The sequence below is a fragment of the Pelobates fuscus genome, chromosome 1, assembly GCF_036172605.1.
Source record: "Pelobates fuscus isolate aPelFus1 chromosome 1, aPelFus1.pri, whole genome shotgun sequence".
NCBI lineage: Eukaryota > Metazoa > Chordata > Amphibia > Anura > Pelobatidae > Pelobates > Pelobates fuscus.
This window is the reverse complement of record NC_086317.1, coordinates 27,091,825-27,108,259: the sequence shown is the minus strand read 5'-3', so window position 1 is coordinate 27,108,259 and position 16,435 is coordinate 27,091,825. Positions and strand designations below refer to the sequence as shown.

The following is a 16,435-nucleotide window of genomic DNA, read 5'->3' as shown; positions in this document are numbered from 1 at the left end:
ACTAGGGACTTTGGGACTCTTACCTCTCCTCTGTCGGGTTGGGGTGGGCTGAAGATGAAAAGTCTAGTGGGCTATAGGACACCTGTACCCCAGCTCATGCCCTTGTGCTGTTAAAAGTATACACCTTTAAAACTTGTCCTAACCTCTAACATATTACCTATGATTCTTTACAAAAGCTCTAGGGTGAGCCACTACATACTCTTGTTTAGTACTCTGTCAAAATAAGCATTCTTCTTGACATACATATCACGCACGCTCCTACACTTGTTCAATGTTTTACTCATGTTTATATGGCATGCTTCTGGACTGATCTATAAAAAAAAAAAAAAAAAAGTGCAAGCCTCTTCACATGACCTGTTATGTACACGCAACTTACCTTGTCATATTAACTACCTATGTCATGCTGTACAATGCTTGTTTACCTTCTATGCACTGCTAAAATAAAGAATAAAAATAAATAAATAAAATTATTCAATCCTAAAAATTGCCTACAGATTACCCAAACGGAACAGGATTTTTGTGTTGTTGTGTGCTCTATTCTCTGTATATTTTTTAATCACCACCTTTTATGTCAGTTTAAATCCTCAGATACATTGGACCATACCAACAAATAGCTTGCATGTCATGCACAGACCGTAATTAAGGTACTGTATGGAGCACAGGTGTTTCATTGGGGATTGAGAACAAACAGCTAACGAGAATGCGAGGTAGAAAATACCCTAAGGATTTTCTCTACCAAATGCACAACATCTACATCGTGACAGTTGGAAAGAGAGCCTCCATTCTTGCGTGCTCTATAATATTTTATCATTTAGAACCAACAGACACAAAACCACAAAATGGTCTTTAAACAGTTCCTCTGTGTGGTGGTCCTATGGATGATGTCAGGATTAGGATATGCAGAAGATCCTGGTAAGTCTATATTTATCTATATTTTCCACGCTATTTCTTAAAGCACTATCTATCGTATTTTTTTTAATATTTCCTGTTTTTCAACTGATTTGTGCAGAGTATCTGTTTTTTTAAATATATTACTATTTTAAGGAGGAGTTGACATGGGTCTTATTTGTATTTGTATAATCCTAAGTGATATGATTTATAGAAGAGTTTATTAAAAACTGGGCTGGGTCCTAAATTAGTATTTTGGTGGGTTTCCAATGGTTGAAATGATCAAAAACATAAATCACACCCCTAGCATCGTTTACTGTAGAAGCACCAACTTCCTAAGAGCATCTACGATCCTGGCTCTTGGAAGAGTCTAATGAACATAATTTGCACCATTTATTTTTTTAATTAATTATATTACAGTCAAAGAATCAGTCGCTGATGTAATGGTTTACTAGGCCACTAAACTAATGTTATATAAGTAATTTATTTGGCTGTTAATATAAAGAGGTTAAGAACCACTGATATCTAAGGTACTTAACCTATAACCTCAAAAAATGGACTGTATTTCATACATGTGGGATATTATGGTTGTTAAATATGGGACAAACATGCGCAGTACATTCAATTTACTAAAAACTGCAACTCTTCCGAGGCTAATTTCATGTCTTTACATTTATATTGTAGAAGTAGTTGAAGGAGAAATGTGGAACTGCACTCTGTCCCAAGTATTATGTAGCTGGGTGCAACTAGGACAGTCCCAGAACTACAGACCAAGTACTAAATATCAGATAGAAGAGAAGTGCAGGAACTCCAAAGTACAAACAGGCAAATTTATTGAACCCACTCCATCACAGCGTTTCGACCTATACGGTTTTTGTCAAGTTTGAGTTTGTACCTTGGAGTGCTTGGACCTCTCTTCTATCTACATTTATATTTTAGAGAGAATTTAAAGAGACTAGCTCTGGGTGCTCTGTGTGAAATTGCAGCAGCCGGCAAGTTAGGTTGTGAATCAGTTGGTCAGATAACAGAAGTGTCTGTCCCAACATGGCAGCTCAGCCATATTGGAAAAAAAGTGACATTTTCTCAAAAAAGACCAGTATACATCATTTTAAAAGTATTAGTTTCATTAAATGTGATAAAGTTTTTTAAAAAAAGAGAAGTGTAAAATTGATAAATGTTTCCCTTTAAACCATTTAATGATCATTATAGCTTTCGGTATACAAACATGGATTCCTAACACTACAGTGTTCTCTTCACCATTTAGATGTTAGAATTTTCATTAAATGTAATAAACTTCTAAAAAATGAGAAGTGAAAATGTGATGAAATTTTGTACTTAAACACTGAAATAAAATGACAGTAGTATCTCATGCAGACTGCAGTCCAAGCGGCATGCTGGTGAAAAAAGATTTTTTTATATTATGGTTATGTATGTATATTTCCTCCTCATTTGCAATGTTTGCTGTGGCTGTGCCTGGACTGAATATGATTGTGATGAATTGGATGTAATTTGCCAAATCTTTAATGTGGTTCAATCCCCTTCTGGGATCTTTGCATGGTGACCGCTTTGCGTGCCGTACGGTCACCCAAGGGTTACCTGAGCCTGTCCCCTCGAGGTGCACTGCTGTCTTCTTCTAAAAGGTCCTCTTCAGCTCTTGTCACTTTGTCTGCCAGGAGCCGACTTCAGAACTGTACAACACTGATGTCCATGGAGGATAGCGTGAGACCATGACATCCTCCATGGAAAGAGCCCTTTTCCCCTGAGTTGCCACTAGTGATGGATGAGGGCTTCACAAGGTGCGTCAAAAGGTAGCTCCACTTTTTGTCAACCACGTAAAGTGTAGGAAAAAATACACAAGACGAAGTAGTTCCTAATTTGTCTTATGATATCTATTGACTGGTTTGGAATTTTAGTGAAAATTCCAACAGTCTTTATTAGCATTTCATGAAAATGTTATCTTAAGGAAATATATTTTTTATATTTTTTGTGAATACAAACCTGTATCTCTAATATAACGCTTTATTTAGATTGAAGTCCCCCCAAACCTAAATATTTTATTTTACATTTTTTTAAATTAACTAACCTTTTTTCCAGCGCCTAGATCAATCTGCCTGGCGCAATGTAATGCCAACGATTCTAAAAGTCCAATACAAAGCTCCCCATAGAGGAACATTTGGGAACTAAAAGCACATGTGAAGTAATGCTGTGCTCCTATGGGAGGATATCTGTGAGACGTTTGACTCGGTTCTCACAGAGGAAGCGCCTCTAGTGGCTGTCAGGTAGACATCCCGTGATACGTATTTAATCTGCAATGAAAGCATTCTCTTATCTACTAAACAACAATGCCTTACATCACAGGGTTAAAACTAAAGAACCACTGCACCCAGACCGCTTCAGTGAGTGGTCATTTAATATAAATTTAAACGAATATAGTGAAAAAAGATTTCCATGCAGAACTTACGTTTCCTCAATCGCTTAGTCTTCTCTTCTTCTCTCAGGATCTGTCCTTCTTTTCTTTCTTTATGATCTAGTTTTCTTTAAAAGTAGGGACTAAAAAAAGTTTCATTGGTTGCACCAGGTGTGCTTGAGCTGGAACACTTGAATTACCGGTCAGAAAAAGTCAAAAGAATGGTCCACAAAGTTTATAGAAGAGATCATTATCATTCACAAACAAGGAACAGGATACAAAAAGATAGAGAAAGCACTGAATGTCCCTAGTGACACCGTTGGAAGCATAGTTTGCAAGTTCAAAGTTGAAGGAGCAGTGGTTACACTACCTGGATGGGACAGACAAAGGAAGCTATCAATGGCTGCAACCAGATTTCTGAGAAGGCAGGATTTGACTGCAAGAGACCTGCAGCAAGAGACACTGAGGTTTCAGTGAGCACAGTAAGGTGCATACTAAACACATAAGGTTTCCATGCCAGAACTCCAAGACATACACCACTGCTGACCCAAAAGCACAAGAAAAGTTGTCTCCAATATGCTAAAAATCATATAAATAAGCCACAGAAGTTGTGGGATTCTGTTCTGTGAGGCAATGAAACAAAACAGGAACTTTTTGGCCGAATTGTATCTCTGGAGGAAGATGAATGAAGCATACACTGAGAAGAACACTCTGCCTATAATTAAGCATGGTGCTCTGGGGCTTCTTTGCATCCTCTGGCACTGGAAACATGTAGCGGGTGGAAGGTAAGATGCATTCATCGAAGTATCAGTAAATCCTAGTGTAACTGCAGCCGGTTCTCCTATTTACCACTATAACGTCATATGCCCATAACACTAGTAGAAAACATCATGCCATCTGTGAGGAGGCTGAAGCTTGGGCGTCATTGGACCTTCCAAAAAGACAATGCTCCCAAGCATACCTCAAATGTCATCAAGGCTTGGTTGCAGAAGAAGTCTTGGAAAATTCTACAGTGGCCATCACAGTCACCTGACTTGAACCTCATTGAAAATCTCAGGTGGGATTTAAAGAAGGCGGCTGCAGAACGCAAACCCAGCACTATTGCTGAACTGGAAGCCATTGATCATGAGCAATGGGCTGCGATTGCTCAGGAACGTTGCCAGGAGCCAGTGTTTGGCTATGCATTTCATTTGCAGCAGGTCCTACTAGCAAAAGGGTGCTCTACTAAAGATGCTTGCCATGAAGGGTTTGAATAATTTTGAGAAGTCATTAAAAGTTGCATTTTCAATTGAAGTTGGGGAAACCACTTGAAACATTTGTTGTGAATAGCTGTTACAATTGCGTTTGTTGCCTTTGTTCATTGCAAACAGCTGAAAGTCTGTACATTTTGAAAATAAGCCTGATTTGCAATGAGGGTTGAATAATTTTCATTACAACTCTACCTGTGTGATGATCTCTATGAAGTTCTTGTGATAATGGACTCAATGTGCTTCCTAGGCATAATATATGGCCTAGTAGAAGTTTATTTAAATACAAATGCAAAAAGAGAAGTCCTGCACTCACTCCCATCACTACTGGGTGGCAGCAATGACTACAGTACACATCAGCCCCAATATATAGTGAAAACCAATTGAATTTTAGAAGCCTTCCAACCATTTTTGTAAATTGGAACACTTACAAATTCACTTTTAGTGAAGCAGCATCCTGCTACGTAAAATTGAATTCCCATTTATTTCAATAGAATTTAGCTTTACAACTAACTCATTTGAAGCACGAATAAGATGCGGTGAGGTTTCCTCTAATACATGTGAGATTTGCAACGATTATTTTTAGAGGTCCAAGGCTGCTGAAGACCTGCATACTTTGTCCTGTATTAAAACTGCAATATAGAGCAGTGGTTCCCAAATCAGTTCTCATGGCCCACCAACAGTCTACGACGCATGTATCCCTTGTTTATTCCAATAGAGATACTGACAAAACTTGGCCTGTTGGTGGGCCATGAGGACTGGTTTTGGAAACCACTGATATAGATCATAATGCTAGATAAACATTATAACATTATTAAACATAATGTTCTAATAACATTAAAAGAACACTATAGTTACAAGAAACACTGCAGCTTAATGTAATTGTTCTGATGTCTATAGCCTAGGAACACCTCTAGAGGCAGTCACTCAGATTGCCACTAGAGGGGCTTCCTGGGTCAATGCTGCACAGTGTGCAGCCGGTATGTTCAGTGTCTCCACGCTCTGCATGGAGACACTGAACACTCCCCATAGAGATGCACTGATGAGGAGATGATGATTGATAAAGCACATGTGCAATTACCTCTCAATGCTTTCCTATGTAAAAGCTTTGGGTTGGCCAAGATCATCAAATTTGATTATCCCAGCCAGGGAGGCGGAACAGGGCAGAGCGAGCCGTGCTGGAATAAAGGTGAGTCAAATCATTTTTTTAAATGCATTTTTACACCTACAGTGTCAGGAATACATGTTTGCTTTCCTGACACTAAAGTGTTCCTTTAATCTCAGATTAACTTGGTCCTTGGTTAGTATCTCCTTTAAATAACTCCTTAAAACAGCCTGCCTTTTTTTAACATAATTTTTCTGGTTTTCCTTTCTCTATGCACTCTGTGTCTTAATGATTATACTCCCTCCCTTGCTCTTGACTTTATTTATATTTATTATTGCTTCTTCCAAGTGCCATATCTCAATGACTGGGCGCAGCCATTTTGTTCTCCTCTACTTGCGATGTTTGCTTTTTGCCTTTCTGTGGGGCTGATTTTACTAATGAATTATGGGTAAATTTGATTGGTATCTGAAACGGAACCTTGCTTTAAAGCCTGCCCATTGTCAAATGTTGTCAGCTTGTCTGATATACATAAGGAAAAAGTAATCCCATTTTATGAAAACTCATGCGCTAAGGAAAAAAAAAATAAAAAGAGATTCAAACACTGGGATTTATATAGAAGCAGATTAGATGACGTTTACTTATGGCGGCAGTACCGCTTAAAATTAGAATTTTTATTTGATATTTCTTTGCAGCAAAAGCAGTTTGACTATTTTACCACTAGCTACTCATTTCCCACTTTAGTAGTTTCTTTAATCTCAATGTAAAAATTTAGCAAACTTTTTATTTGGCATTGTAAATAATTGCACTGTTTGGTCTCATTATAATTTGATAAATTAATATTGGTGGTTATCATTATTCGCATGAATAGTAAGGTTTCCAAACTCATTGGGCCAATATTTAAGTTATTGGTTGGCTCACTGAGCAGTTGAAATTTTATTACAGAGTGATGGGTTTGTCTTCCATCGGGATATACTAGTCCACATTTCAACATACCTCAGAACTTTGCAAAGGGGGAATCAGGACAGGTGGTGGGACTTCGTCACTTGCATCAGTGGCAATTCCCATTGTGGGAGGGCCTGCCCGGAAAGTAAGCTCACAGAAGGTCTCTCAGACGGCCTCCTAAGCAGAGGATCACGTAGAGACCCCTGGCTGCGGAAGTGTTCCCTGCATGGTTCTAGCACCCACTGCACAGCGCAAATGCATCAAATGATGTCCTCATGACGTGCTGCCAGAGGACAGTTTCCTGGTGTCACGAGATGCAGGACACCAGGGATCCAATTCTGGGATGGCAGGACAAGACATTGAAATTGGGACTGTCCTGCCAAACGCTGGACAGTTGGGAGGCATGTTTCATCACTCTGAGGCCCTGGATGTACTAGATATATTTTCTGAATGCAAAATCCATCTATAGTGTTTAAATGCATTAATGTAATTGTGACTTATACAAGTTGAGCTTGTAAATGGTTTTTGGCCATCAATTTTAATTATATAAAATATCTCTTAAGGGGTTAAACCATCATGGTTCTATATGTGTTGATTTTTTTTACAAATCTTTTTTTTCTCTAGAAAACATGATCTCTCCATTAAGTTATCATCTCTGCGAATATACAGTGACCAAAAATGTTACCAAAATGATACCTTTCCAAAAACAGCATAAAACGAAGATGCTGTGTGGGGGCTGGATTCCGTGGAGGATGTGTCCCAGAACGTATTATAAAACCGAATACTATTCTGTAGATGTTCCTGAAACTACTCAGGTTCAGAAATGCTGTGAAGGATATGAAAACGTTGGACATTATTGTGCCGCCTGTAAGTGTTATCTGATGCTGATCTATCTAAACTACAAAATGCTCTTTGAGCAGCATGTAAAGTGTTGTATACAAACAACGTAACTTCAGTGAAGGATGTAAATATATATTAAACTTGAAACTTACAAATCCAAAATAATTCTAACTCCAGTTCCAACTGTTTCAGTGTAGATGGATAGGTTCTTTAATAGCATAATATTTTTGTAAACAGACCTCACCATTGAAGGGACACTGTAGGCACCCAGACCACTTCAGCTCATTGAAGTGGTCTGGGTGCAGTATCTCTTTTGTACCTAGTGCTCTGAGGACATTCAGCATAAAATTTACCCTCATAGAAAAGCATTGTTTCAATGCTTTTCAATGGGGACTTCTAATACGCATTTGCCACGCATGCACATTAGAGCCCGCTCATTGCGGGACGGAGAAGGAAGAGGAGCTTCAACTGGGATAAGGTAAGTAAATAAAGGGAGGGAGGCGGAGGCAGAGGGAGCGATAGTGCCAAGAATACAGCTTTGTATTCCTGGCACTATAGTACTCCTTTAAGACTTGTATCAGTTGACTTGTATCAGTTCAGTCTAAAGAGAATATATATGATATCAGTAAAACATTATTATTTGAAAGGGTTACTGTAGCAGAGCTGCAATATTAAATCCCAATATCTCCGCTGGTAAAAGAAAGTAATTCAAGAAAAGCGCTGAAATGAAGGCAATATCCCAAATCCCCCAGTAACCGGACGAAACAGAGTTCTGGGAGTCAACTGAGGTTTTTATTCACATGCTCCAGTATTTCTGTGGTTCCCCATGCAAGGGGTTTCCTTAATCTTTTTACAGGGGTTATACAGTAGGGGACTACATGGGGAACTTAACATACAGGACATTTCTCCCACCATGCACTGCTGTACGAGAGGGATACTGCCACAGAATATCCTGTTAAGTGGATTATCCCTCCGTACAGCAGAACCGGGCTTTTCACTCAAAAATATGTAACTGGCACATTATTCGGGCTATTGTACCGAATGACCTATAGGTAGATAGCTGGGATCTGAGCGCATACTTCGGTAGATTGCCGCTCAGATCCCAGCACAATCAGCCGAATGCCACACAAAATACATTTTAATATGAATTCTCAATAAAACACACGAATGCACAGTTTGAAGGAAAGTACTGAAAGACCGGTGTTCCCGAACGGTCTGGAAGACCAGCGGTGTTTGTGCCGTCGAGTAGCCGATTTTAGTTCCAGGCACTCGACGACCAAACACCGCTGGCCTATGAGTGAATCCAAAATGGCTGCTGCCACGTGGTCGGTATCCAAACGGCGGCCACCCCGCGAATCAATTAACTGGGGAACACTACAATGTTGCAATCTGTTAATGGGAGCCACATGACCTCCTGTGTGTGGTCTCCCATTCGGTACTTTGTTCGTTTCACGAACAGTGTTGAAAGTCACTGTTTGTGAAACTAGCATATGAATGCTAGCGGCTTTCGCGCCACTAGCATACGAATTCCCTCTATCACCTTTATAAGCAAACACATAAATCCACATAGGTTAAACAGCCTTTCTAGGACAACTATTAGATATGTAAAAGAATAATCTGAAGTGGCATTGAGATGAATTGGTCTGGGTGCCTTTAATGATCCTTTAAATTTGAATTTCACTATGAATTCTCACTTTTGTAAATGGCTCTGTAATTGTACTCAGAGTAATGATTGTCCCACTGCCCATCATCCGTTTAACATTTATTCTCACTTTAGCAAAATGAGAGGTTTAAGACAGCTGCATGGGTTATAAATTGCATTGTGTGTATTGGTAGAATAAAAACCATTTTCTTTAGACGCGACATGCTTCATATGTAATACTAATTTTGCCCTCTGCAGCCTCAGGGAGATTCAGTGAATTTGCTAGGCGCCCTGGAACATGTCACTCTAATCCAAGAGACCAGATGGGCCCCAAATGTACAAGTGACTTGGATTGTCCCGGATTACAGAAATGCTGCTTCTCCAATAATTCCTTCTGTGTATCACCGGTTCCTCAGGGTCAGTGACTGATGCTTTCACAATTTATAAGCAATGTTATACTCTGTATTAACTGTTTCAATGGCTGAGTTAAATTGTGCTGGTATCACGACATGAGCAGCGAAAGGACCACAGAACAGACATTAACAGAATCTACAAAATGATCTTCTACTTCCCATACCATGTGGATATCTAACGCTATGCTTTAACTAATGAATACAAAATTGTCCATCTTACAAAATGCAATATTTATTGGAGGGCAGGACTACCAGATGTTAAAGGACAAATATACAATTTGACAGTTTATTTACAGATAAACTTATAAGTTCACTGGTGTTTCAAAACACAGCAGGATTATCATCATATTGAAGTGCAGGATCTATAATATAATAAGATGTAATAAGCATTAGAGCGGAGCCCTCAGATGGCTAGTAATTGGATTGCCATGCAGAGTAGGATGGAATCAAGTACTCTTCAAACATACACATATAGCCAAACACACACATACACAAATGGCCACACACGAATACACACATAACACACATATAACCAAAGACACACAATAGAAGAATGGCTGAGCATACACACGCATAGCTAAACACACACATACAGAAATAACTAAACACATACAGACGCACCAGAATAAACGCACACACAAATGCACAAATAGTGAAACACACAGACGAATATACACAAATAATCAAACATATACACACGTGCACACACATACACAAATGGGCAAACATACACAAAAAACAAACAAACACCCACAAACATGAATACCCCCAACACACACAATCGCAAAAACATACACAATAACCAAGCACACACCAAACAGTCAATGGTCTAGAGGGAGGTGGTGATGGATGGGAATAATGTATCTATGAATTATAGTATTACAATGTATCATAGGTTTATCATTGTGCATGATTAACAAATCAATATAATTTTCAAATCACTTTTTTTCCTGTAGAGGCAACTGAAAAAGCAGAGTGGGTAGATGTAGTGGAGAGTGCTGGTTGTTTGGGTAGATGGGTAGGAGGGTGCTACGTTTGGTAACTAAGATAGATAATTTACACACAAGTATATAGGAGATCATGACGAGTTTTGGATGCATGCACAGCAGCATATTACTAGTTTGGGTACAAGTACAGGAGCGTATTGGGGAGGTCTCTTTCAACTCAGCTGCATCTGGTCTCATGTAAACCCTTGATTCTGTATCGTTCATCTCCCAGCTTTGGGATCTATGGCTATAAAATCTATGTTTTACTCTTCTTAGATCTCGATAGGAACACTATTAAATACTGGTACAATGGAATATTCACAGTAAAAGCAGAGTTTGACGCACTTCGTCAGATCGATCCAGGTTTCTACAATCACAGCAGACTGTTACACTCCATGGTATGTAAGACTTTTATTATACATTGTTACAGAACATCCAGTCTCTTTCCTGCAGTAGTTGTGGTGGACAAATAGACTGGTGCAGGAATCAGAAAGGAATGACTGATATTTTATCAGAGATGTTTTAACCTTCATGTCTGAATGCCTTGGCGATGGAGTGCACCATACAGGCAGGTTTCTATATGTCTCCTTAGCTGATAGGTTTGTTAATGGTGCATCTATAGTGGGTGGGCGGAGAGTCTCCGGAATCAGTTTAAGCAGTCAGTATTGCAGTTAGCATGTACATTTCCCATGTTAAAATGAGTGTAGGACCCATCAATATTGGGGTACAGTTACATAGTGGTGGGCTTAACACAACATGGCCAAATGATGGAATTGAACCCCCATATTTGTTTGCTGAGATCAGTGGCGGATGCAGAGCCTGATCTCGGGAGGGGCACTTGTAGATTTAAATAAATAATCCAGACACAATAACCACTACAGCTCAGTGTAGTGGTTATAGTGCCAATAATGCCAAGACCCCCTCCCAGAGTAAGTAGTCAAACTGTTTAAGAACTGTTTGACAACTTACCTGAGGTCCTCTGGGGAATGGGGCTGTAGTAGGGCAGAGGAGCAGTGGTATGTGTGAGTGGTGCAATGTGTGAGGGGTGCAGTGTGTGTGTGTGTGTGTGTGTGTGAGGGGGACAGTGTATTAGCAGTGTGTGTGTGTGAAGGTTGCAGTGTGTACGTGAGGGCGGCAGTATATGTCAGGGGTGCAGTGTGTGTGTGGGTCAGTATGTGTGTGTGACAGTTACAGTGTGTGTGTGGGGCAATGTATGTGTGTGGGGGCAGTGTGTTTATGGGGGGCAGTGTGTGTATGTGGGGGCAATGTGTTTATGGGGGACAGGGGCAATGTGTGTGTATGGGGGGCAGGGGCAATGTGTGTATATGGGGGGCAGGGGCAATGTGTGTGTATATGGGGGCAGGGGCAATGTGTGTGTATATGGGGGGCAGGGGCAATGTGTGTGTATATGGGGGGCAGGGGCAATGTGTGTGTGTATGGGGGCAGGGGCAATGTGTGTGTGTGTGTGTGTGTATGGGGCAGGGGCAATGTGTGTGTGTATGGGGGGCAGGGGCAATGTGTGTGTGTATGGGGGCAGGGGCAATGTGTGTGTGTGTATGGGGGGCAGGGGCTATGTGTGTGTGTGTATGGGGGGCAGGGGTAATGTGTGTGTGTATGGGGGGCAGGGGCAATGTGTGTGTGTGTATGGGGGCAGGGGCAATGTGTGTGTGTATGGGGGCAGGGGCAATGTGTGTGTGTGTGTGTATGTATGGGGGCAGGGGCAATGTGTGTGTGTATGGGGGGCAGAGGCAATGTGTGTGTGTGTGTATGGGGGGCAGGGGCAATGTGTGTGTGTGTGTGTGTATGGGGGGCAGGGGCAATGTGTGTGTATGTGTGTATGGGGGGCAGGGGCAATGTGTGTGTGTATGGGGGGCAGGGGCAATGTGAGTGTATATGGGGGGCAGGGGCAATGTGTGTGTATATGGGGGGCAGGGGCAATGTGTGTGTGTGTGTGTGTATGGGGGGCAGGGGCAATGTGTGTGTATGGGGGCAGGGGCAATGTGTGTGTATGGGGGGCAGGGGCAATGTGTGTGTATATCGGGGGCAGGGGCAATGTGTGTGTGTATGGGTGGCAGGGGCAATGTGTGTGTGTATGGGGGGCAGGGGCAATGTGTGTGTGTATGGGGGGCAGGGGCAATGTGTGTGTGTATGGGGGGCTGGGGCAATGTGTGTGTGTGTATGGGGGGCAGGGGTAATGTGTGTGTGTGTGGGGGGCAGGGGCAATGTGTGTGTGTATGGGGGCAGGGGCAATGTGTGTGTGTGTATGGGGGGCAGGGGCAATGTGTGTGTGTGTGTGGGGGGCAGGGGCAATGTGTGTGTGTGTATGGGGGGCAGGGGCAATGTGTGTGTGTGTATGGGGGCATTGGCAATGTGTGTGTATGTGTGTGTGTGTGTGTGTGTGTGTGTATGGGGGGCAGGGGCAATGTGTGTGTAGAAGAAAGATAGGGGGGGGGCTTTTTTTTTTTTTAATGTGTGTGTGTTTTTTTTTTAACATTTAATTAAAATTAATATATAATTTATGTCCCCCCTCCCTTCTTACCTTTACTGGGAGGAGGGGGGACATCTTTCTTTCCCTGGTGGTCCCAGTGGGGATTCCCTGATGGTCCCAGTGGTAGGAGTGAACTCTAGCCCGCGCTCCAGGGCTAGAGTTCACTCTCGCGAGATTTGGAGCGTTGCCGTGGTAACCGCGGCAACGCTCCAAATCTCGCGAGAGGAGGACCCGGAGGAGCTGCTGGTAACAGCTCCCGGGTCCTCTCTCCCTCCCCTGCCGGTCGGCTGTCAGTAATGTGCCTGCAGACCGGGGAGGGAGATCACTGATCTCCCTCCCCGGTCTGCAGGCACAATGCAGGGCTGGCACTTGGGCAATGTCAGCCCTGCATTAGCCGGCAGGGGAGAATCTCGGGGGGGGCAATTGCCCCGTTGCCCCCCCCCTGGATCCGCCACTGGCTGAGATAGGTGATTTTAAGTAAAATACCAAACTATCTTTTTTTGTGTGTGTGCACTGTTCACTAATATATATTTTAAATATATTTTTGTTTTTACGGAAGCACTACGACTTAGAAATGAATGTGATAATTGTTTGACAAAAGCCAGTGGGGTGGTCAGCCAAAGTCTGCTTGTACCATAACAACTGCAAGAAGAATGGATTGTTATACTTAGAGTGTCAGTCGAATGGTTATCGTTTTATTTGCAAACAAAATTGCTTAAACTAGAGAAATCTTTATGCAACCTGTATACAGGGGCGGACTGAGAACCCTCAGGGCCCCCGGGCAAAATAAATCAAGGGCCCCCTTACAGGCTCCACCCATACTCCGCAGCAAGCGCCACTCTTGTCCCGCCTCCATGCACCGCCTCCAGCCACACCCTACACAATCTTTAGACACAAGGAACAAAAGTGCAATAATCCCTTCGAGGCCCCAGTAGAGACTACAATTGAGGGCTAATGGGCCATGGAGGGGGGTCTTTCTAGCAGAGGCTATCTCAGTGTCCTTTAGAGAGTGTGTTAGAAAGAATCCCCTCCAGGCCCCATTAGAGACTACAATGGAGTCTAATAGGCTTGGAAGGGGGTCTTTCTAACAGAGGCCATCTCAGCGTCCCTGCTGGAAACAGTCGCCTCCAGGTCCAAGTAGAGACTACAATTGAGGGCTAATGGGCCATGGAGGGGGGGGGGGGGTCATTCTAGCATAGACTATCTAATTGTCCTTTAGAGAGTGTGTTAGAAAGAATTTCCTCCAGGTCCCATTAGAGACTACAATGGAGTCTAATGGGGCCTGGAGGGCGGTCTCTCCAACACTTTGGTTCCTATTCACAATATAGCAACGCAACATAGCTTGCTGATACCTAGGCCAAGTTGTCTCCTCTTACCTTAATTACTGTTGCTGGCTGGCAGTCTGTGGGCTTGCTGGAAGGCTGTGGGCTTACTGGCTGCGGCTGGCAGGCTGTGGGCTTGCTGGCAGGCTATGGGCTTGCTGGCTACTGCCGGCAGGCTGTGGGCTTGCTGGCTGCGGCTGGCAGGCTGTGGGCTTGCTGGCTGCGGCTGGCAGGCTGTGGCTTGCTGGCTGTGGCTTGCTTGCTGGCAGGCTGTGGGCTTGCTGGCAGGCTGTGGGCTTGCTGGCTACTGCCGGCAGGCTGTGGGCTTGCTGGCTGCGGCTGGCAGGCTGTGGGCTTGCTGGCTGCGGCTGGCAGGCTGTGGCTTGCTGGCTGTGGCTTGCTGGCTGGCAGGCTGTGGCTTGCTGGCTGGCTGTAGCTTGCTGGCTGCGGCTGGCAGGCTGTGGGCTTGCTGTCTGTAAGCCTGTGGCTTGCTGTAGGCCTGTGGGCTGGCTTGTCGGCCTGTGGGCTGGCTGGCTGGCCTGTGGGCTGGCTGGCTTGCTGGCTACTGGGGAACTTGTAGATTATTTAAAGAAATAATCCATGCACAATAACCACTACTGCTCTGTGTAGTGGTTATAGTGCCAGGAGGGCCGGGCCCCCCTCCCAGAGTAAGCAGTCAAACCATTTAAGAACAGTTTGACAACTTACCTGGGGTCTGCTGGGATATGAGGCTGTAGTAGGGTATAGGAGCAGTGGTGCAATGTGTGAGGGGTGCACTGTGTGTGAAAGGTTCAGTGTGTGTGAGGGGGTGTAGTGTGTGAATGTGTAGGGTGTGTGGGGCAATGTGTGTATGAGGGGGCTGTGTATGTGTGTGGCAATGTTAGTATGGGGGGTTGTGTGTGTATAGGTGGGCAGTGTATGTGTGTGTGTGTGTGTGTGTGAGGCAATGAGTGTAAATGTGTATGGTGTGTGTGGGGGCAGTGTGTGTGTATGGGGGCAGTGTGTGAATGTGTATGGTGTGTGGGGGCAGTGTGTTTATGGGGCTAGAGTTCACTCTCACCACTGCGACCACCAGGAATCACTGGTGGTCACAGTGTTGAGAGTGAACTCTAGCCCGTAGCTCCAGGGCTAGAGTTTACTCTCGCAAGAGCCGTAACGTTGCCATGGTAACCGCGGCAACGATCTGTGCTCGTGCAAGAAGGACCCAGAGGCTGAGCTCCCGGGTCCTCTCTTCCTCCCTCCCCTGCCGGCTGCCCGCACGGTGCCTGTCGACAGGGGAGAGGAGGGGAGGGGAGGGTGGGGCAATTGCCCTCGTCTTACTCCCCCCTCCCCCTTTCTTACCCCCTTCTTACTCCCCCCTTCCTCTCTTCTTACCCCCTCTTCTTACTCCCCCCTCCCTCTCTTCTTACTCCCCCCTCTTCTTACACCCTCCCCCTCTTCTTACCCCCTCCCCCCTCTTCTTACCCCCCTCTTCTTATTCCCCTCCCCCCTCCTCTTTTCTTACCCCACCTCCCCCTCCCTCTCTTATTACTCCCCCTCCTCTCTTCTTACTCCCCCCTCCCCTCTTCTTACTCCCCCCTCCCCCTCTTCTTACTCCCCCCTCTTCTTACCCCCTTCTAACTCCCCCTCCCTCTCATCTTACTCCCCCCTCCCTCTCTTCTTACCCCCCCTTCTTCTTACCCCCTTCTTACTCCCCCCTCCCCCTCTTCTTACTTCCCCTCCCTCTCTTCTTACTCCCCCCTCCCTCTCTTCTTACTCCCCCCTCTTCTTCTTACCCCCCTCCCCCTCTTCTTACTCCCCCTCTCCTTCTTCTTACCCCCTTCTTACTCCCCCCCTTCTTACTCCCCCCTCCCTCTCTTCTTACCCCCCTTCTTACTCCCCCTCCCTCTCTTCTTACTCCACCCTCCCCCCTCATCTTACTCCCCCCTCCCCCTCTTCTTACTCCCCTCTCTTCTTCTTACTCCCCCCTCTTCTTCTTACCCCCCTCCCCCCTCTTCTTACTCCCCCTCCCCCTCTTCTTACCCCCTTCTTACTCCCCCCTCCCTCTCTTCTTACTCCCCCCTCCCTCTCTTCTTACCCCCCCTTCTTACTCCCCCTCCCTCTCTTCTTACTCCCCCCTCTTCTTACTCCTCCCTCCCCCTCTTCTTGCACTCTT

The 16,435-nt window shown here is 44.2% G+C and overlaps 1 protein-coding gene across 1 annotated transcript in view; it reads left to right on the top strand.

The window, feature by feature from the left end:
* The first annotated feature begins 778 nt into the window (after positions 1-778).
* The window catches only part of LOC134586673 (uromodulin-like 1), a 49,397-nt gene continuing 33,740 nt past the window's right edge, over positions 779-16,435 (top strand). Inside the window, exons 1-4 of the mRNA XM_063442402.1 lie at positions 779-912; positions 7,214-7,456; positions 9,330-9,488; positions 10,747-10,868. Of these exons, the coding sequence (XP_063298472.1) occupies positions 840-912; positions 7,214-7,456; positions 9,330-9,488; positions 10,747-10,868 (597 nt within the window). The 5' untranslated portion in view covers positions 779-839. The remainder of the gene's footprint in view (positions 913-7,213; positions 7,457-9,329; positions 9,489-10,746; positions 10,869-16,435) is intronic.